We start from the raw sequence: 14,751 nt of genomic DNA on the forward strand, positions 1-14,751 counted from the left end.
ACAGACTTCCCTGGAGGTTGGGCAAAATTCCAACCCATGGGAAGATAAACCAGTGGTAGGTGCTTGGCAGCACTTGTCCTATGGCCTAGGGTTGTCCTCTGAAATGTCTGCAGTGCTGCGGGTGGTTTTTGTTTAACTGAAAGGTTAGTTTAGACTGAGCTTCTAGTAGATTGGTTGTGGTGGTTTTGTCAGGGGTTTTTAATGCCTTAAGGATGATAAATTATCAACAAAGTCCTCAACTACTTTCCATAAGCTGCCAGAAAGCTGAGTGCAATTGTTCATGAACAGTTAAAGGAAGAAGCTATTAGAGAGCTTCAGTAGTCAAACCGTTCTTTAAGCCTGGTCCTGGAGAGAAAAGGGGAAAGCTGAAAATTCCTCCTAACTTTTCTTCCCCTTCATTTCCTATTGCATCTCCTCAAAATAAACAGAGATGGGGGAATAGTGGGTGGAGGAGGTGCACCAATTCAGTGACTGTAAAGCTATGAGAAATGAGAATATGACCTGAGACAGATGTCCACCACGTTGGCAAATAGTTTTCATGACAAGTGGGTGGCTTTTAGGATTGTAAATACCGTCCTGTGTCTCTTGAGAAATTTGTCTTGTGATTGTTGGTTGTTTTGGTTTTTTTTTCCTCTTGGAGCAAAAGGGAACACAAACTTGCCATTCTTTTATAGCCCAGAATGGCTCTTCCACCCATGAAGCAGGGAGAAGTAAAGTGGTTTCAGTGCCCTGTGAGACAGTGGGCTGTGGAGTGACATGCACTGACTGGAGTGTGGTGAACACTGTTGAAGAGACCAAGAGGCAACAGACAGGCCTGGTGGTGAGTTCTGTGCTCTTTGCTGAACTGACCTGTGATCCTGTCTGAGTGGCAGGTCCTGCCCTTGGGAAGTGAGGTTGCTCTTTACTCGAATACAAGGTCTTGGTTACAGAACAGAGACTTATTAAGAGGAAAACGGTCTTGTCATCTCTTTATTCAAGCCTCATCCTTGGGTCTAGTTTGTGTCCTTCACTAGCAAGACTGAGATCCTGTGCAAGTTGAGCAAACCACTGGCCATGTGTTCCCCCTGACCTCCCAAGGGCATGACCAACTACAGGACATCACTGCTCTTCCACCAGAGAGCTGGTATTTGGGGTGTAAAGGTCTGCTGCAGTCAGACCACAACTTACCAACACACTGGCCGAGCACAGAAGCTTCGGTTGAGTGCCCAGGATAGAAGCCCAGTGTGATTCTTGAAGATCTTCTGAAGAGTTTCCCCTCTCAGTCTTGGCAAGAGGGTGTGTGTTTTTTTGTAGACAGAAGTTACCAGCCATCAAAACACTTGCCTTGCAGGGGTTTTCCCCACCTCTGAGCACCAGTTTAAGTGGTCAGCTTCACTCTGTCAGATGCAGGATCCTCTGGCTGCATGGTGTCATTGGCCACCACCTTGGCTTCTCCATGAGTGTCTATGCATTTCCTCACAGCTTTCAGGATCAGCTGTAACCGTCTGTCCAGAGCCAGGAGATGGGGCTCAGTGAGGACAGGGGCCAGGGGGTCCTGCAGGAGGGACTCCCTCATCACGTCGCTGAGCTGATACTCGGGCTCTGCCAAGAGCTGGAGTCGTAACAACGTTGTCCTCTTTATTCTGGGAAAAAGAAACCAGACATCTTATTGGAAACTTCCTGCATCCTAGCAAGACCCAGCTGAGCCCCTAGGTAGGAAAGGAGGGCAGAGATGGGTGAAGATACTTGACAAACAACTTTGGAACAAAAGCTTTCCCTTTCTGAAGGGCCTTTTTGCAGAAGCCTCTGCTGGTTCTGTTGTTTTTCCAGACTGCAGTATTTGTACTGCAGGGTATTGGTACTGCAGCTTTCTGTCATCAGGAAAAGAAACAGGACAGAAATTCCCAGTAATGAGCATTTTTCCTCTGAGTCAGAGCTGACCCAGTTCCCCAGATTCCTGCAGGGTGTTACCGTGTTCCCAAGGATAATATTTATGGAGTGGGGGCAGTGGGAGGTAGAATGAAGAGGCATGAATGAGAAGAAATAATCTGTCAAAACTCTGAGCAAAGAGAGAGAATGTTTCCTGGAACTGACTTAGCTGTGACTTTTCACCTTAAGATGTGCTGAGACTTAAATATTTCCCTTTGACAGAAAGTGGGATGAAAAGCTGTAAGCTTGGAACACTTCTGGGAATGAAACTAAGTGTTCTGAATTTGTTCAATCCTCAGCACAAGTGTTTTGACTGCAGCATCTTCAGTACTTGTGTGTTTGTGGTCAGTGATGCCTCTTGCATGGCACAGGGGAGGGAGGAAGGTGCTGCCTTCAGCTGCCCCTGCACAGTGACTTAAAATGTGGCTGTTGTCCTGGCTGCCCACTGCCAGGTTTGCATGACTATTCCTGCAAAGAAAAGTAATCATTTAATCAGGTGCTAAGGCTGCCAGTGAGGCTTGAAATCACTGCTGGAGCAGGGCTGTGAGGTTCTGCTGCTGGAGAAAGCCTCAGACCAAGCAGGTGCAAAGGAGCCTGTGTGTGCTCTCTTGGGCAAAGGGTGACTGAGGAGCTGCTGTGGGCAAACACCAGCTGTGTTTGCTCTGGTCCCAACAGCAGCAGGGCCTGGAAGGGGAGAACAGGATAGCCTGACCCTGTGGGGAATGGCTGATGTCATTTCCAGGACTGTTCACAGCTAAGGAGAGTGCTGGGGGTGGGGGGAGGCACTGGGGGCTCTGTACATTTCCTGAACACATTTGTATATAATTGTATACATTTTCTTTTATCATTAGTGTTTAATTAAAGCTGTGTAGTTTAGTTTTCAATCCAGCCAAGTCTCTCTCTTTTTCTCTCTCCTTCCCTGCCTGGGTGGGAGGGGATCAAGAGTGTTGTTGTTGAACCCAAGTCAAATGTTGACAGGGTGCAAAGAGCAAATGAGATCTAGTCATCCCAGAGTATGGGGAGAGAGTGCAGGTGGCAGTCTGGGATGGAGCAGGCACAGGGAGGAAAGGGCTTAGGCATCTCCTGGAGAGAAACCACAGTGAAAGGCAGTTCTTCCTGCTTCTTAACTTTCAGCTGACAATTTATGTGAATTAATAAATGGGGAAGATAAGACAAATAGATTTATGAGCTTCTGCTTAATCCCATGGGAAGAAGAAAACTGCTTCACTGCATCAAAGTTGTACCAGGCTTCTGGATGGAGATTTTTGAGCTTCATGTCAGATGAATGGGGCTGATAACACTTCATCTTGATGGAAGGGTCTGACCCACCAGACAGTGTCTCCTGGTCTATCAGTGAAAGCTTTCACATTTGCAAGGCCTTTGAGCTTCAGCAGGAGAGGGCTCAGGAAGGGTAGCTGTGTGACACTAGCAGGCTGCAGCACAACACAGCTTATCACTCTGATCTAAAAGCTTCATCCCTGTTTCAGGGACAATTTGTGATTCCCACGCTTCAGTGTTCTGGCCTGCCCCCTTGGCTGGGATCAGCAGGGGGTCTTCCCTGCACTGCTGGAGGGAGCCAGGCCCCTCTGTTATGGGGGGAGCACCAACGTGTCTGGGAAGGAAGATGAAGTTGGTACTTACATGCAGCATTGGGAGAGAGGGGCCAGGATGGAGGTCTCATCATGGGAATGTCGTCCAAACCTGGGGGTGAGCAGAGAGGACAGAGCTTTAGTGCCTTCCCACCACCTGCCCCCTCCCCAGTGTCCTCCCACAGCCTCACCCTCTGGCGTTGTCCAGGTGCAGGAGGAATCCATCATCCCCAAACTTGGTGAACATTTCATAGTGGTGCCGGTCCATGTTCCCTGGGAAAGGGCAGACAGGAACAGAGTTTTCCTTGCATAGGACCAGGTAATTTTCTGAGCTATCCTACGTTTTCTTTCAGCTCTGCATAACATGTTCATCTTGTGGGCTGGGGTGGGTCTTGGGGACTCCCCCTCACCTGCACATCAGCAGGGGTTGTGCTGGCTGGGGGACACAGCAGTCCCCCAAAACTGTCCATGGAGCAGAAGGGATGGCTTGGAGAAGCACCATGGTGTGGGAGGGCAGGCAGACTGGTGCTGAAGGCCCACATGGAAGGAGGGAAAGTTATTTCCCCCTTCATCCTACCTATGAGGAAGTCAAAGATGGCCATGTCCACGATGTTCAGCAGCCGGTTGCCGTTGCTGTAGGGGTAGATCTCCCTCACCGTGTTGCAATAGAGTGGATTCACTTCCCACCTGCAGGAGATGGAGGAGAAGGGGGAGAGACACTCAGTGGTTGCTGCTGCTTTGTCCCAACAGCACCCCAAAGCCCATCTCCTGTGTGGAGATGGAGAGGAGGAGGACTTCAGTCTCCCTCCTTGTGCATGCAGTAAGCTTGGAAGACAAGCCCAGTCAGTGTCCATACATTGAGTTATTAGCCTAAGAATGGGCTAATAATGTCTGAAAACTTGCTGCCTGCATCTACAATCTCTGCACCTATGTCTATGTGTCTGTACCCTTGTCATTCCCCTTCCCACACACTCCCTGCAATATGGGTATGGGAAGCAGCATCATTTACCCACTTACTCCTCTTTTCCTTCAAACGAGTAGGACCGGATCCATGGGTTTGGGATGGAGAGTCGTGGTGCCAGGTTGAGGGATGGCAGGAAGGCAGAGAGGGACCCTTCCAGGAGGTGAGGGTTCCCACACACCGCATACTCTGTCTTGCACATGTAGGGGCACTTGGCAAAGAAGCAAACGTTGCTGGCTGGGAGGAGGAGAGAGAGGAGGGTGGGGAAAGGGGCTACGATCTGCAAGGGAGCCTGGACTGGCCTCTTCCCCAGTGTGTGACAGCGAGTGTGTGTGTTGTGGTGTGTGTAACCACATCAGGGATCTGGGACTGCCAAACCCTGGGGAGTACCTGGGTTTTGGTTGGACAGACTTGATCCCATGCTGGGGGAAGTTGGGGAGAACTGGGCATGTGAGTAGATCTGGCAGACGATTCCAGCTGGAGGCTGAGAGACACCTACTCTAACCATGTCTTTTTGTGTTTTTCACCCAATAATTGAATTTCTGCTCAACAGCACAAGTCCTGGCCCCTTTTGCCTGCAGACCCTGCTCTTCCACCCACGGGGACCAACACATCTAATCCCACCTCGCAGCAGCCAAGTGCTCGCCTACCTGGGGAGACAAAAAAGACACTCTGCAGGATCTCATTCTTGGTGACCTCCAGGATCTCCTTGGTGACATTGATCAACCTCCCAACTGTGGGTGGCACCCTCCGGAAATCCAGGATCCTGCACAAAAGGGACAGTGGCTCAGAGCCTGTGGTGCCAAGAGATGTTACTGCGTGGGATGGCAGATGCTGCCCTCATCCCTTCCGTTGGTAAACCAGGGGATTTTTGGTGACTGTGCCCACATGGATTTTTTTTTTTTTCCTCCCAGCTTCTCTCTAGCAAATAGCCAGGATCATTTTACCCCCTGGGCCAAAATGCAGCTGGGTTTGGGTTTTGGTATTTTAATAGCTGCTGCCTGGAATGATCTGGATGTTCTCCAGGATTCATTGTCTTTTTCCCTCACTGGTTTCTCCCATCCCCTTGTACACAACAGGATCCTTCAGGAGCCAGCACAGCCCTCTGGGCTCCTCCAAAATGTTGGGTTTGACAGGGAGCAAAGATGTGCTGAACCTGGTAGAGCAGCTGAGGCAACAGGAGGCAAGGAGGGATGGTTCCCCCTCAGGGGTACTTGTGCCCTGCTGATTCATCTCAAATATTATGGAAAAATCAGGGCCTGGGGCAGGCAGGCATTCATGTCAGTGAATGGAAAGCTGCTGTTGATCAGTGACTCAGGAACACGGGGTGAACCAGCTAATGCTCTGCTTTGCTTCTTGGGTAATGTCCTCTGCTTCTGAGAATCGGGCACAAAGCAGGATTTAGCCTGTTACTTATTGAGCAATGGCTGAAGGAAAAGAAATATTTGCTTTTCTGTATCATCTTTCAGCCCTAAAAACCACAAAACAGTTCAGAAAAGCAGCCTGGCCTCATTTTTCTGGTGGTGGAGCTGGGAGGCAAAGAGGCAGGCTGGTGGTAGGTGAGTCAAGCAGATTCACTGGGGTGATATAGGGGCACAGATGGAAAGGGAATTTGGCTCCCTTAGTTGCCTTCCTCAGTCTGAGCTGCAGGACTTACAGTCTAGTCCTGTTTATTTAAGTTGAGTGTGGGAGCTGGAGACCCCCACCCACCACCAGCCACAGGGATCATTTCCCCTTGATGTTCAATGCTCAGCCCATCCAGGAAAAGAAGGCTGCTGTCCTCTTCTTCTAATAAGGGAATTTTTGATTTTATGAAATACAATGCCTTCTGGGAAGGGGTGCCAGGTTAATTGGTCATTAGCTGAGGGCTTGAAACTGTATTGCTGCAGTTTATCTCAACCCAAAACACACCTTGATTGCAGATAGAGCGTGTGACTCCCTCACTGGGAGGGGATCCAGGCTGTGCCCAGAGCTCAGCTTTGCACTTTGATGCATGGGAGGGACCACGTGCAAGTGGCTGTGTGACAGCTGGGCAAATATCTGACCTGTTTGGAACCTGGACTTCATCTGCCAGCCTGTTCCTGTGCAGGAACCAAGGCCAGGCTGTCTCCTGGCCTTCAGATGGGAGCCAGGGCCACCCCATCCCAAAACACCACATCAGCTCCCAGAAGGGCACTGCAAAGCAACTGCTTATCTCAGGCTAAGCAGCTCTGCAGGGCTCAGCACAGCTTTCCTTGTGCCCAGGCCCTCTGCAGGCAGGGGACAGGGTGCTGGCAGCTGGAGGAGGCAGGTGCTGTGGCAGGTCCTTACCTGTCCAGGTGGAAGGCGGCGATCTCGGCGTTGTGCCGCTGGAAGTCAACGAAGTAGAAGAAGTCCTCGGGGGTCTCTTCCTCACGTTTCTGCCTGGGAAGAGCAAGGGGGTTAATGTAACTGAGCACAGCAGTGGCAGGCAGCTGGACTTAAGAGTGGTGGCACAAGGAGAGTGCACCCAGGGACAGCTGGGGTGCTTAGTGGCCAGGTTGGTGACAGGACAGAGCTGTGGGACCTGAGCTGGGACCACCCTGCTGTGCTGGGGAGCAGCACCGGGACCTGTCTCAGTGCCAGGTGGGTGAGAGAGGTGGAAGGGCTGACACTGGGCCTTAAAACCTTTTGTGCCAGGGTTTAGACTCACTTAGGAGAGCATTTCAGGTGGGCACAACACTGGGGGATGCTAGAGGCCACGTTGCACTTCTCATGTCCCCGTGGGAGGCAGAGAAGAGCTCAGCTTTGATGCTCTCATATCCTTGAGACAGTAACAAGAGCTCATTTAATTTCATTTTCTGGCTGTCACACAGTGCCCTGAGCATCTGGATATCTCAGGAAAGCCCACAGGCACTGCTGAGACCTCCTGACTCAGCTGAGTGCACAGACTCCTTCCTTCCCCTCCCAGACCTGCTGGGCAGAGGGCAAGGGTGGATGGAAACCAGCAGGAGAGGACCTGGCTGCTTTCTGCATGAGCAACCCCCCCCCGTGGGTGTGCTGCCAGCTGCCCTGCCTGTGCACAGAAAGTAAAGTGAGGGGGAATAAAGGTGAAGGGTCCCAAGGGACTAGAAATAAGTGCAGAAGCAACTTAAAACTCCTGTTTGAGGTGAGCAGGACTGATGGGTATTTCTTGGAAATATTCTGGGGAATCCAAGGAGAAACAAGGTAAAACATAAAGTCAGCTGAGGAAGAGGAAGAAATGAGCAGTCCCTAATGGCAAAACTCTCAGGAGAATAAGTGTCCCAAGGTCCTACTCTGTCTGGCATCTCTGAACTGAGAAGTTTCCAATGTCAATAAGCTGTGTGGGAACATGGTGTTTATCCCTGCCTGTCTCTGGGACAGTGTGAGCAGCCAGTAAGAACGAAACCTTTTCAGCTGTCAAGGTGGCCAGGGCAGGAGAGGGAGGCCAGGGCTGTGGTGTGTCTGTCCCTGCCAAGGGTTCCCTCCTTGCTGTGGGGCCCCCTGCCTCGTGGCTGTGCAGGGGGCTCTGCTGCTGTGCCTTACCTCATGGGCTTGAACATGGCTTTCCCAAAGTCCTGGAACCTGAGGACCAGCTTCAGGTGCACCCCGCTGGGCTTCACGACTTGGGGAGGAAATGGGAGGTTAGGCTGGTTAGTCCCTGGGAAACCTCCCTGGTGAAGCACCAGGGACACACGTGGACACGACCCAGCTTTCCACCCCGGGGAGCACATCCCACAGCTTCTCCCCTCTGCTTCTGCAGCTGTTTTTCCTCCCTCTCCCCTGTGCCACGGATATTTCCCTCCAGCACTCCTCCCAATACCCATTTGTTGCCTCCTCTCGGGGCCCTTCTCCTCCCCCCCAGTAGAAACCAGTGTTGTACTGGTGTCCTGCCACGCACATCCCAGCTTCTGCTGGGGCAGTGAGGTTTAAAATGGGGGGAGAAGGGGCTGGGAGTGCCTGGCTTTGTTTCCCCTGCTGAGGTTAGGATGGAAGAGCTGGGGATTGGGGTCAGCCAGGGTGGTGGGGTGCAGGGGAGGGCAGGGACCCAAATTGTGACACTCACTCTGGCTGCAGTCGCAGGCCCCCAGCAGCGCTTTCTCGTCCTGGCTGTAGTCTGCAAGGGCAGGAGGTGTGGTGAGATCCCACCAGGCTCCTTCTCTTGCTGCTGACCCCCCTCCCAGCACTCAGCAGGTACTGCCTGCCCAGCCCTGCCCGTGCTGTGCCAGCCTGGCAGCCCCAGTGCTGTGGGTGCACAGTGAGGGGTGCAGGCCCCTCAGGGGAAACTGAGGCAGCTTGTTGGGATTAAACTGCTATGCAACAGGTCCCCAGTGTGACTGGCACCGAGGAATGCTGCATCCAGGGCTACAGCTGAGTCCTCCCATCTCAAGGTAAAGACATGGCACAAAACCTGCTGGGAAGCCAGCGCAGGGCTTGGGGATTTCTCCAGCCAGTGACAGTCCCTGCTTTGTTTCCCAAAGTGACCTGGGGGGGGGACTGAAGACCCCAGCCCCATGGCAGGAGGGTGCTTACCAGCGCTGATGGTGGTGAAGCCCTGCATGTCCCGCAGCAGCCTGCTGACGGTGGGGCTGGAGCGCGGGTACAGCGCGTCCCGGCTGATTCCCAGGTGGAACTGCAGCCAGCTGGAGTCCGGCCGGAGCGGCAGCGGCGCTGCCGGGGACGTCAGGTTGAGCTCCTCCCTGTAAAGCTTGTGTCTCCTGCAAGAGAGGGGTTACAGGGTGGTGAAGATGAGCCCCGGGCTGGAAACCCTTACTGCTCTGAGCTCAGAGGGTGCTGGGGAGCAGAGCTGAGGGGCACGGGGTGGATAAGGACTCCGGGTGCTACCCAGGGGGAAACTGAGGCAGGGAGTGATGACTGGGATAGTCAAACGTCTCACAAATTGTGTTTTCTTCTCTCTGCAAAGCCCTGGGAACGCAGCCACCAAGTGGGAACACAAGGGCCTCCTGTCTCCTCACCCCATCAGGACCAGGAGGAGTGTCAGGGCACGGCTGCAGCCAGACACCGTCTCCAGCAGCACAAAAGCTGGACTAGGTGATGGATGAAGTGCTTCCTCGAGGGGCTGTGGGCTCCTGGCCAGGCTTGCGGATGGGAAGGGATGTGACAGCAGACAGGTCTTCACTGCTCGTTGAGGTGTCCAGAGAGCCCAGGAGAACAGTAAGGTCTTGTCTGAGCGAGCCTCTGCAGAGGGCTCTGTTTATGGTAATTCCACCTCTGAAGCCAGAGGTCCAGGCAGGGAAAAAAATAATAATCACCGGGTTAGAGCCACAAACTGCAATGGAAAGGTCAGTTCTTCCACCAGCGGAGGGCAGAGCGCGAGTTTCCCATTGACAGCAGCCCAGCCGAGTGCGGGGCAGCCGGTCCCGGGAAGGGGAACACGAGGTTCAGTTTACACGGGAAGTGCCAAGATACATCCCTGAAAAAAACGGAAGCTGGGGGCTGATAACGAGCAGGGCATTAACCCAGGCCGGGAGCGAGCAGCTGGAGAGAGGGAGGTGCCACATGTCTCACTAGACCCGATCCAGACCCTTAGCAAAACACATCTGGGAAACACGAAAGATAAAGGGACTTCTTCCTGCCCGCCTTTAGCTTCTCCTCATTTTTCCTAATTCTTTTGGTTTTGCCCAATGCAAACAAAACTAAAAGCAGGGAGGAGAGGAGAGCATGTGTGGGCACCCTCGGGCACGGCGGGTTTGCTGACCCTGCACCAAGGAATTGGCTCTGGAAGCTGGAAAGGGCTCGTGGGCTTTGCTGGGGTTTTTTTTGCTTCCCTGCTCAAACCAGCTGGAAGGTGTTTGGTTTCTGATGGGGTTTGTTTTTTTCCATCCTCCTTCTCCAACCAAGCAGGCTAAGCAGTGTGGTTACTCAGGTCTAACCATGAGCCCGGGATGAACCCTCCTGGTGGTGAGGGACAGGTTTCAGTGGCGTCCTGAGAGGCATCTAGGAAATGGAGAAACGTGGCACATCTGCAGATCAGAGCAGCCCGTTCCCTCTCCTGGGTTATTTGCCTTTCAGTTGGACTGGGTCAGCCACAGGCACAAAGTCCACTTCAGGAAGAAGGGTGTTGGGAACATTTGTCTCTCAGTCTGGCACTTTGCTCAGGCCATCTGCAAAGGAGGCAGGAGCTTTCCTGACTCAGACATGGGAGCCTGCTAAGCCTTGTTGGCAGGTCTGGCTGCACACAAGGACACAGCCCTGGGATGCTCCTCAACTCTGTGTGGGCAAGTCTTTGAGGCACCACCATGAGGAAGGGATGATAGAGACCACAGTGTGGTATAAAAGAATGACTCGAGATTTTTCCCTAGGGAAGCTGCCCAAATATTTTACCATATTTGCTTGCCTGCCTCCCATACACACAGGCTGTTCCCCCCCTGGGGTGGCAGTGAGCAACAGATTACTGATGGGGAAAAAAATGCAGCAGTTATGCAAGTTTTGCTTCCCAGCCCAGCACCCACATGGTCCCTGCCCCAGCTGAGCTGCTGCAGTCCATTTCGAGCCTCCCAACCCCAAAATCCAGCTCCCTCTGCCTCCCTGTTTCCTTCTGGATGTCCAAAATACTTTCCTGTAAGAACAGAGCTCTGCAAAAGACAAGGATATAAAAACCATGTTGATTTCTAACTTGCCATAATTAACCACAGAGCAGCCTTGGCTCTCTGCTCACTGCTTGGATGTGAGTGGCACAGCAGGGGCTGATGTTGGGCACAAGCCACCAATGTCCACTTGTCTTCTGCCTCTCCAGAACTGGGCTGGTGACAGAGTTTGGGGTTTGGAAGCTGCTCCTTCATGGATAAAAATAAGCTCTGGAGTTTTTACCTTTTTTTTTTTTTTCCTTCTTTTGTTCTGTTTTTGTTTTGAAGAGGTGTGGTTGGGGGTTTTTGCTGTTTTCTTCCTGCAGCCCTGCAAGTCTCTCCATCTGGTTCTGCCACCCTGCTGTCAGACTCCTGGGAAGCTTGGTGACAGGCAGCAGCCAGCAGGCAGTGAGTGCCATGGTGGTGGGGCACGAGCTGCTCTGCTCCCCTGGCCACGGGTATCCAAAATGGGCCATGTCCTAGGGACATTTCATGAGCTGACAGAGATCCCCAGTCCAGGTGATGTCCAGCTGGCTGCAGAAGTGCAGACCAGCATGCTCTGCTCTGGGTCCAAGGCTAAACTCCAGCTTGCTCCACCCAGGAAGAGCATCCTGCCACTCTGAGAGCTGCTTTGCCAACAGCCAGACCTCCACGTGATGCAGAAAGGTGCTGTCACCCAGCAAAGCTGAGGAGAGGATGGCCCATGGATGTGCAGCTCTGACCCTCTTCTGCCTGGTAGTGGCTGTGGTCACACCTTGGTGAGAGCTGGGGTGGACCTTGCTCCTGTAGCATCATCTCCAGCCCTCAAGAGCAGCAGCTTTGCTAAACCTATGGATTGGGAGAGAAAGCCACAGGTTCCTGGGTCCCACAGAGGACACTGCCACTTGCTCTCAGCAAATCTAGAGATGGGTCTTTCATTGACCCCATCAGAGAGGACACGGGCTCTGCTGGTGAAGCAGAAATTCCTCCATGCCCACAGCAAATCAATGGTCTTATGAAACACATCAAGCCTGGCAAGTGCCATCTTCTGATATATTCAATTTGCAGCACCACTGGCAGGAGAAGTTGTTGAGTCACCTTGGCCTGGCCAATCAAGGGCAAACGGCACCAGAGTTTTCCTCCTGGCCGTGTCATGACCAAACCTCAGGGCAAAAGGCAACGTGCAGCTGTGGCTTCCTCACAAACACCACGTTTCAACAAAGGAGTAAGTGAAGTTGGGAGCTGCAGAATTTTAACCCACCAGCTGGGCCTGTCCCATGGGTGAGGCTGGTGCAGATGTGATACCCACGCTGCCACAGGAGCTCAGCACTGGGTGCTCAGGGCTGCAGATGGTGCTCAAGAAGCCACCAGGTGCCATGAGCTGCTTTGGTTCAAATCCTCCATCCCCACCAGGCTTCTGCTTCGGAAACATCCATCATGCTACCCAGATCCTGATGTCTTCAGGAGGCAATGCTCAGCTCTGTGAAGATGCACCTGCTGGGGAGGTCTGTGGCACAGGCTGGTTGGCCCCAAGGATACCCAAATCCCCTGCTCATGGACTGATGTGGAGTGAGTGAAGGACTCAGCCTGCTCCTGATGGACCTGGGCAGTGAGGAAATGCTGCAACCTCAGCACCACGGGGACCTGCTCCAGCACCGCATCCCCGTGGCCATCCCCGCTGGATCCAAGTTTGTGTGCAGAAGAAGCTGGGATGCAGGTAGGAGTGGGGATCCCAAGGAATTCTGGCTGTTTCCAGCTTGGATGTAACCCTCTTGGAAAAGGGGTGGGACTGGGGGCTCAGGCCCCCCGGGGTGTGAAGCCTCAGCAGTCAGGTCATGCACAGGGGGCTGATGCTCAGAGCTGGTGCCCTCCAGGGCAGGGGCCATGGGGATCAGTGACAGCCCCACCCCAGGTGGGGGAGTTTTCTTGCACCCCTTGCTGGGGCTGGGAGAGGCAGCAGAAAGAGGGCTTTGAGCTGGGAGTCCCTTTCTCTCCAGTAGTGAAGCCCCTGCAGGTTTTCTTGCAGAGAAGCCAGGGGTGGGAACGGGAGAGGGGCTGAAGAGGGAGCCAGCACCACGACACGTCTTTAGGGGATCAGAGGAGATCTGTGTCACTGCTTGGAGGCAGACACAGGGACATGCAGGGTTCTAGCCTGGGGGACTGTGGCTGCTGCAGCCTGGGGGCTCCAGTTGTCACCCAGCCTAAAGGCTGTGGCTGCAGGGACTGACTCCCCTTCTGTTCCCAAGCCAAAAAGGTGACACAGAGCAAGGAGGTGCTTATCCCTGGGAGGACCCAGCTCACAGGGGCTCACCCTGTGCCTCTGTAGCCACCCTTCCCCTCCCCTGGGGAGCTGACAGCAGAGCAGGAGGCACTCAAGAAGCCCCCTCCCAGCAGAGCCCCCTCTAGTCAGCCCTGCCTGTCCATGGGGTGCTGGTTGTTGGGGAGAGGGTGCTGGGAAGGACAGTGGGACAGGTAGCCAGGAAGCAGGGCACAAGCTGGACTGGGGAAGCCAGGGGGGTATTCAGGGAGTGTGTGCCCAAGCAGAGGGTGCTTAAGCAGGGGTGCCCAGGAGAGCTGCCCAGAAAGGGGGTGCCTGGAAAGGGGGTGCCCAGGAGGTATCTGTGCAGGGGGTGCCTGGTGAGTGCCTGCCCTTGGGGTGCTCATGCAGGGGGTACATGGGGAGCAGGAGAAGCGGGTACCCAGGAGCCCAGGGGGGTGCCCGGGAGGGGATGCCCGCTGGGTACCTGCACTTGGGATGCTCGTGCAAAGGGTGCCTGGGGGGGGGGCTGGTACGAGGAGGGGGTGCCCAGGAGATGCCCATGCCAGGGGAAGGGCCGCGGAGGGGTGCCCGTGCGAGGGGGCGGCGGGTGCGGGGGGCTGCGGTGGCCGCGGGACGCACCTGTTCCAGCGGGCCGCCTTCCGCCGGTAGTAACGCAGGGCTTCGCGGGCGCCCAGCAGCGGTTCGGCGGGGCCCGGCGGGGCGGCGGTTCGGTACAGCGGGTGGGCGAAGAGACGGCGGAGAGCGGAGGCGGCCCGGGAGCGGGGCGGCGGGGCGGGCGGGCGGCGGCAGGGACAGCCCGGGGCTCCCGGCGACAGCTCCCGCCGCGCCCGCGGCCAGAGGTGGAAGTAGAGGTCGGCGGCCAACAGAGCCCCGAGCAGCAGCAGGACGGCCGGGCGGTCCCGGCGGGGCCCCGGCATGGCCGGCGAGGGGGAGCGGGGAGCGGGGAGCGGCGGGCAGGGACCGCACCGGGCGCCGATCGCAGCCGCCGCCGCCTCCCGGGGCAGAGCGCACGGGGGAGCTCGAGCGGCGGAGCCGGGGGGTGCGGGCACCTCGGGGCGGGGCCCGGGAGGGGGAGCGGGGATGGGAGACGGGGTGAAGGGCGAGCAGGGGTCCCGGAGAAGGGGTGGGGGTCCGGGTCGGGCGTCCCCGGTCCAGGTCCGGGCGGAGGCTGCCCCGAAAGCGGCGCGGGGATGGATCCGAGCCGCCTCGGGCTCTGCCGCCCAGCCCGGGGGGCACCCGGAGCCCTCCGGCCGCCCCCCCGCCTCGCCCCGGGCAGGCTGCGCGTCCCCCTCCCTGCCCTCGGCCCTGGCTCCCTCTGGGGGCTTTGCCCCCTTTCCCGAAGGTGGAAAGTCCGCCTGGCCAGAACCTGGGGCAGGAGCCGGCGAGTGTCCCCGCTGCGGGGAACTCCGGCTGTTGTGGAGCGGGGACATGGGGATGCGGTGCCTAAACATCCCCGGGGGGGCTGCG

General features: G+C 55.3%; 1 protein-coding gene across 2 annotated transcripts; it reads right to left on the bottom strand.

The window, feature by feature from the left end:
- Nucleotides 1–938: 938 nt before the first annotated feature.
- Nucleotides 939–14,277, bottom strand: FAM20A (FAM20A golgi associated secretory pathway pseudokinase). Of its 2 annotated transcripts, none has more exons than XM_051635058.1 (11): nucleotides 13,903–14,277; nucleotides 8,971–9,155; nucleotides 8,504–8,554; nucleotides 7,984–8,062; nucleotides 6,769–6,861; nucleotides 5,109–5,224; nucleotides 4,515–4,695; nucleotides 4,075–4,184; nucleotides 3,689–3,770; nucleotides 3,550–3,609; nucleotides 939–1,622 (listed from the first exon to the last, which is right to left on the bottom strand). In XM_051635058.1, the coding sequence occupies exons 1-11, from the start codon at nucleotides 14,199–14,201 to the stop codon at nucleotides 1,358–1,360; spliced, it is 1,521 nt and encodes a 506-aa protein (XP_051491018.1). In that variant the 5' UTR covers nucleotides 14,202–14,277; the 3' UTR covers nucleotides 939–1,357. The 2 variants fall into 2 exon arrangements, with proteins under 2 accessions (XP_051491018.1, XP_051491019.1); XM_051635059.1 differs by lacking the exon at nucleotides 13,903–14,277 and adding an exon at nucleotides 9,414–9,556.
- Nucleotides 14,278–14,751: the final 474 nt, after the last annotated feature.

This window comes from Apus apus, chromosome 17, assembly GCF_020740795.1.
Source record: "Apus apus isolate bApuApu2 chromosome 17, bApuApu2.pri.cur, whole genome shotgun sequence".
NCBI lineage: Eukaryota > Metazoa > Chordata > Aves > Apodiformes > Apodidae > Apus > Apus apus.

What these genes read in the sequence shown, in the direction of transcription:
- FAM20A (XM_051635058.1), bottom strand. Translation starts at nt 14,201, where the DNA reads ATGCCGGGGCCCCGCCGGGACCGCCCGGCCGTCCTGCTGCTGCTCGGG. An exon ending in GCCGCCTTCCACCTGGACAG is followed by an intron (nt 5,225 to 6,768) that starts GTAAGGACCTGC and finishes CCTTTTGTGCAG; the next exon opens with GATCCTGGATTTCCGGAGGG. An exon ending in CACCTGGACAACGCCAGAGG is followed by an intron (nt 3,610 to 3,688) that starts GTGAGGCTGTGG and finishes GCTCACCCCCAG; the next exon opens with GTTTGGACGACATTCCCATG.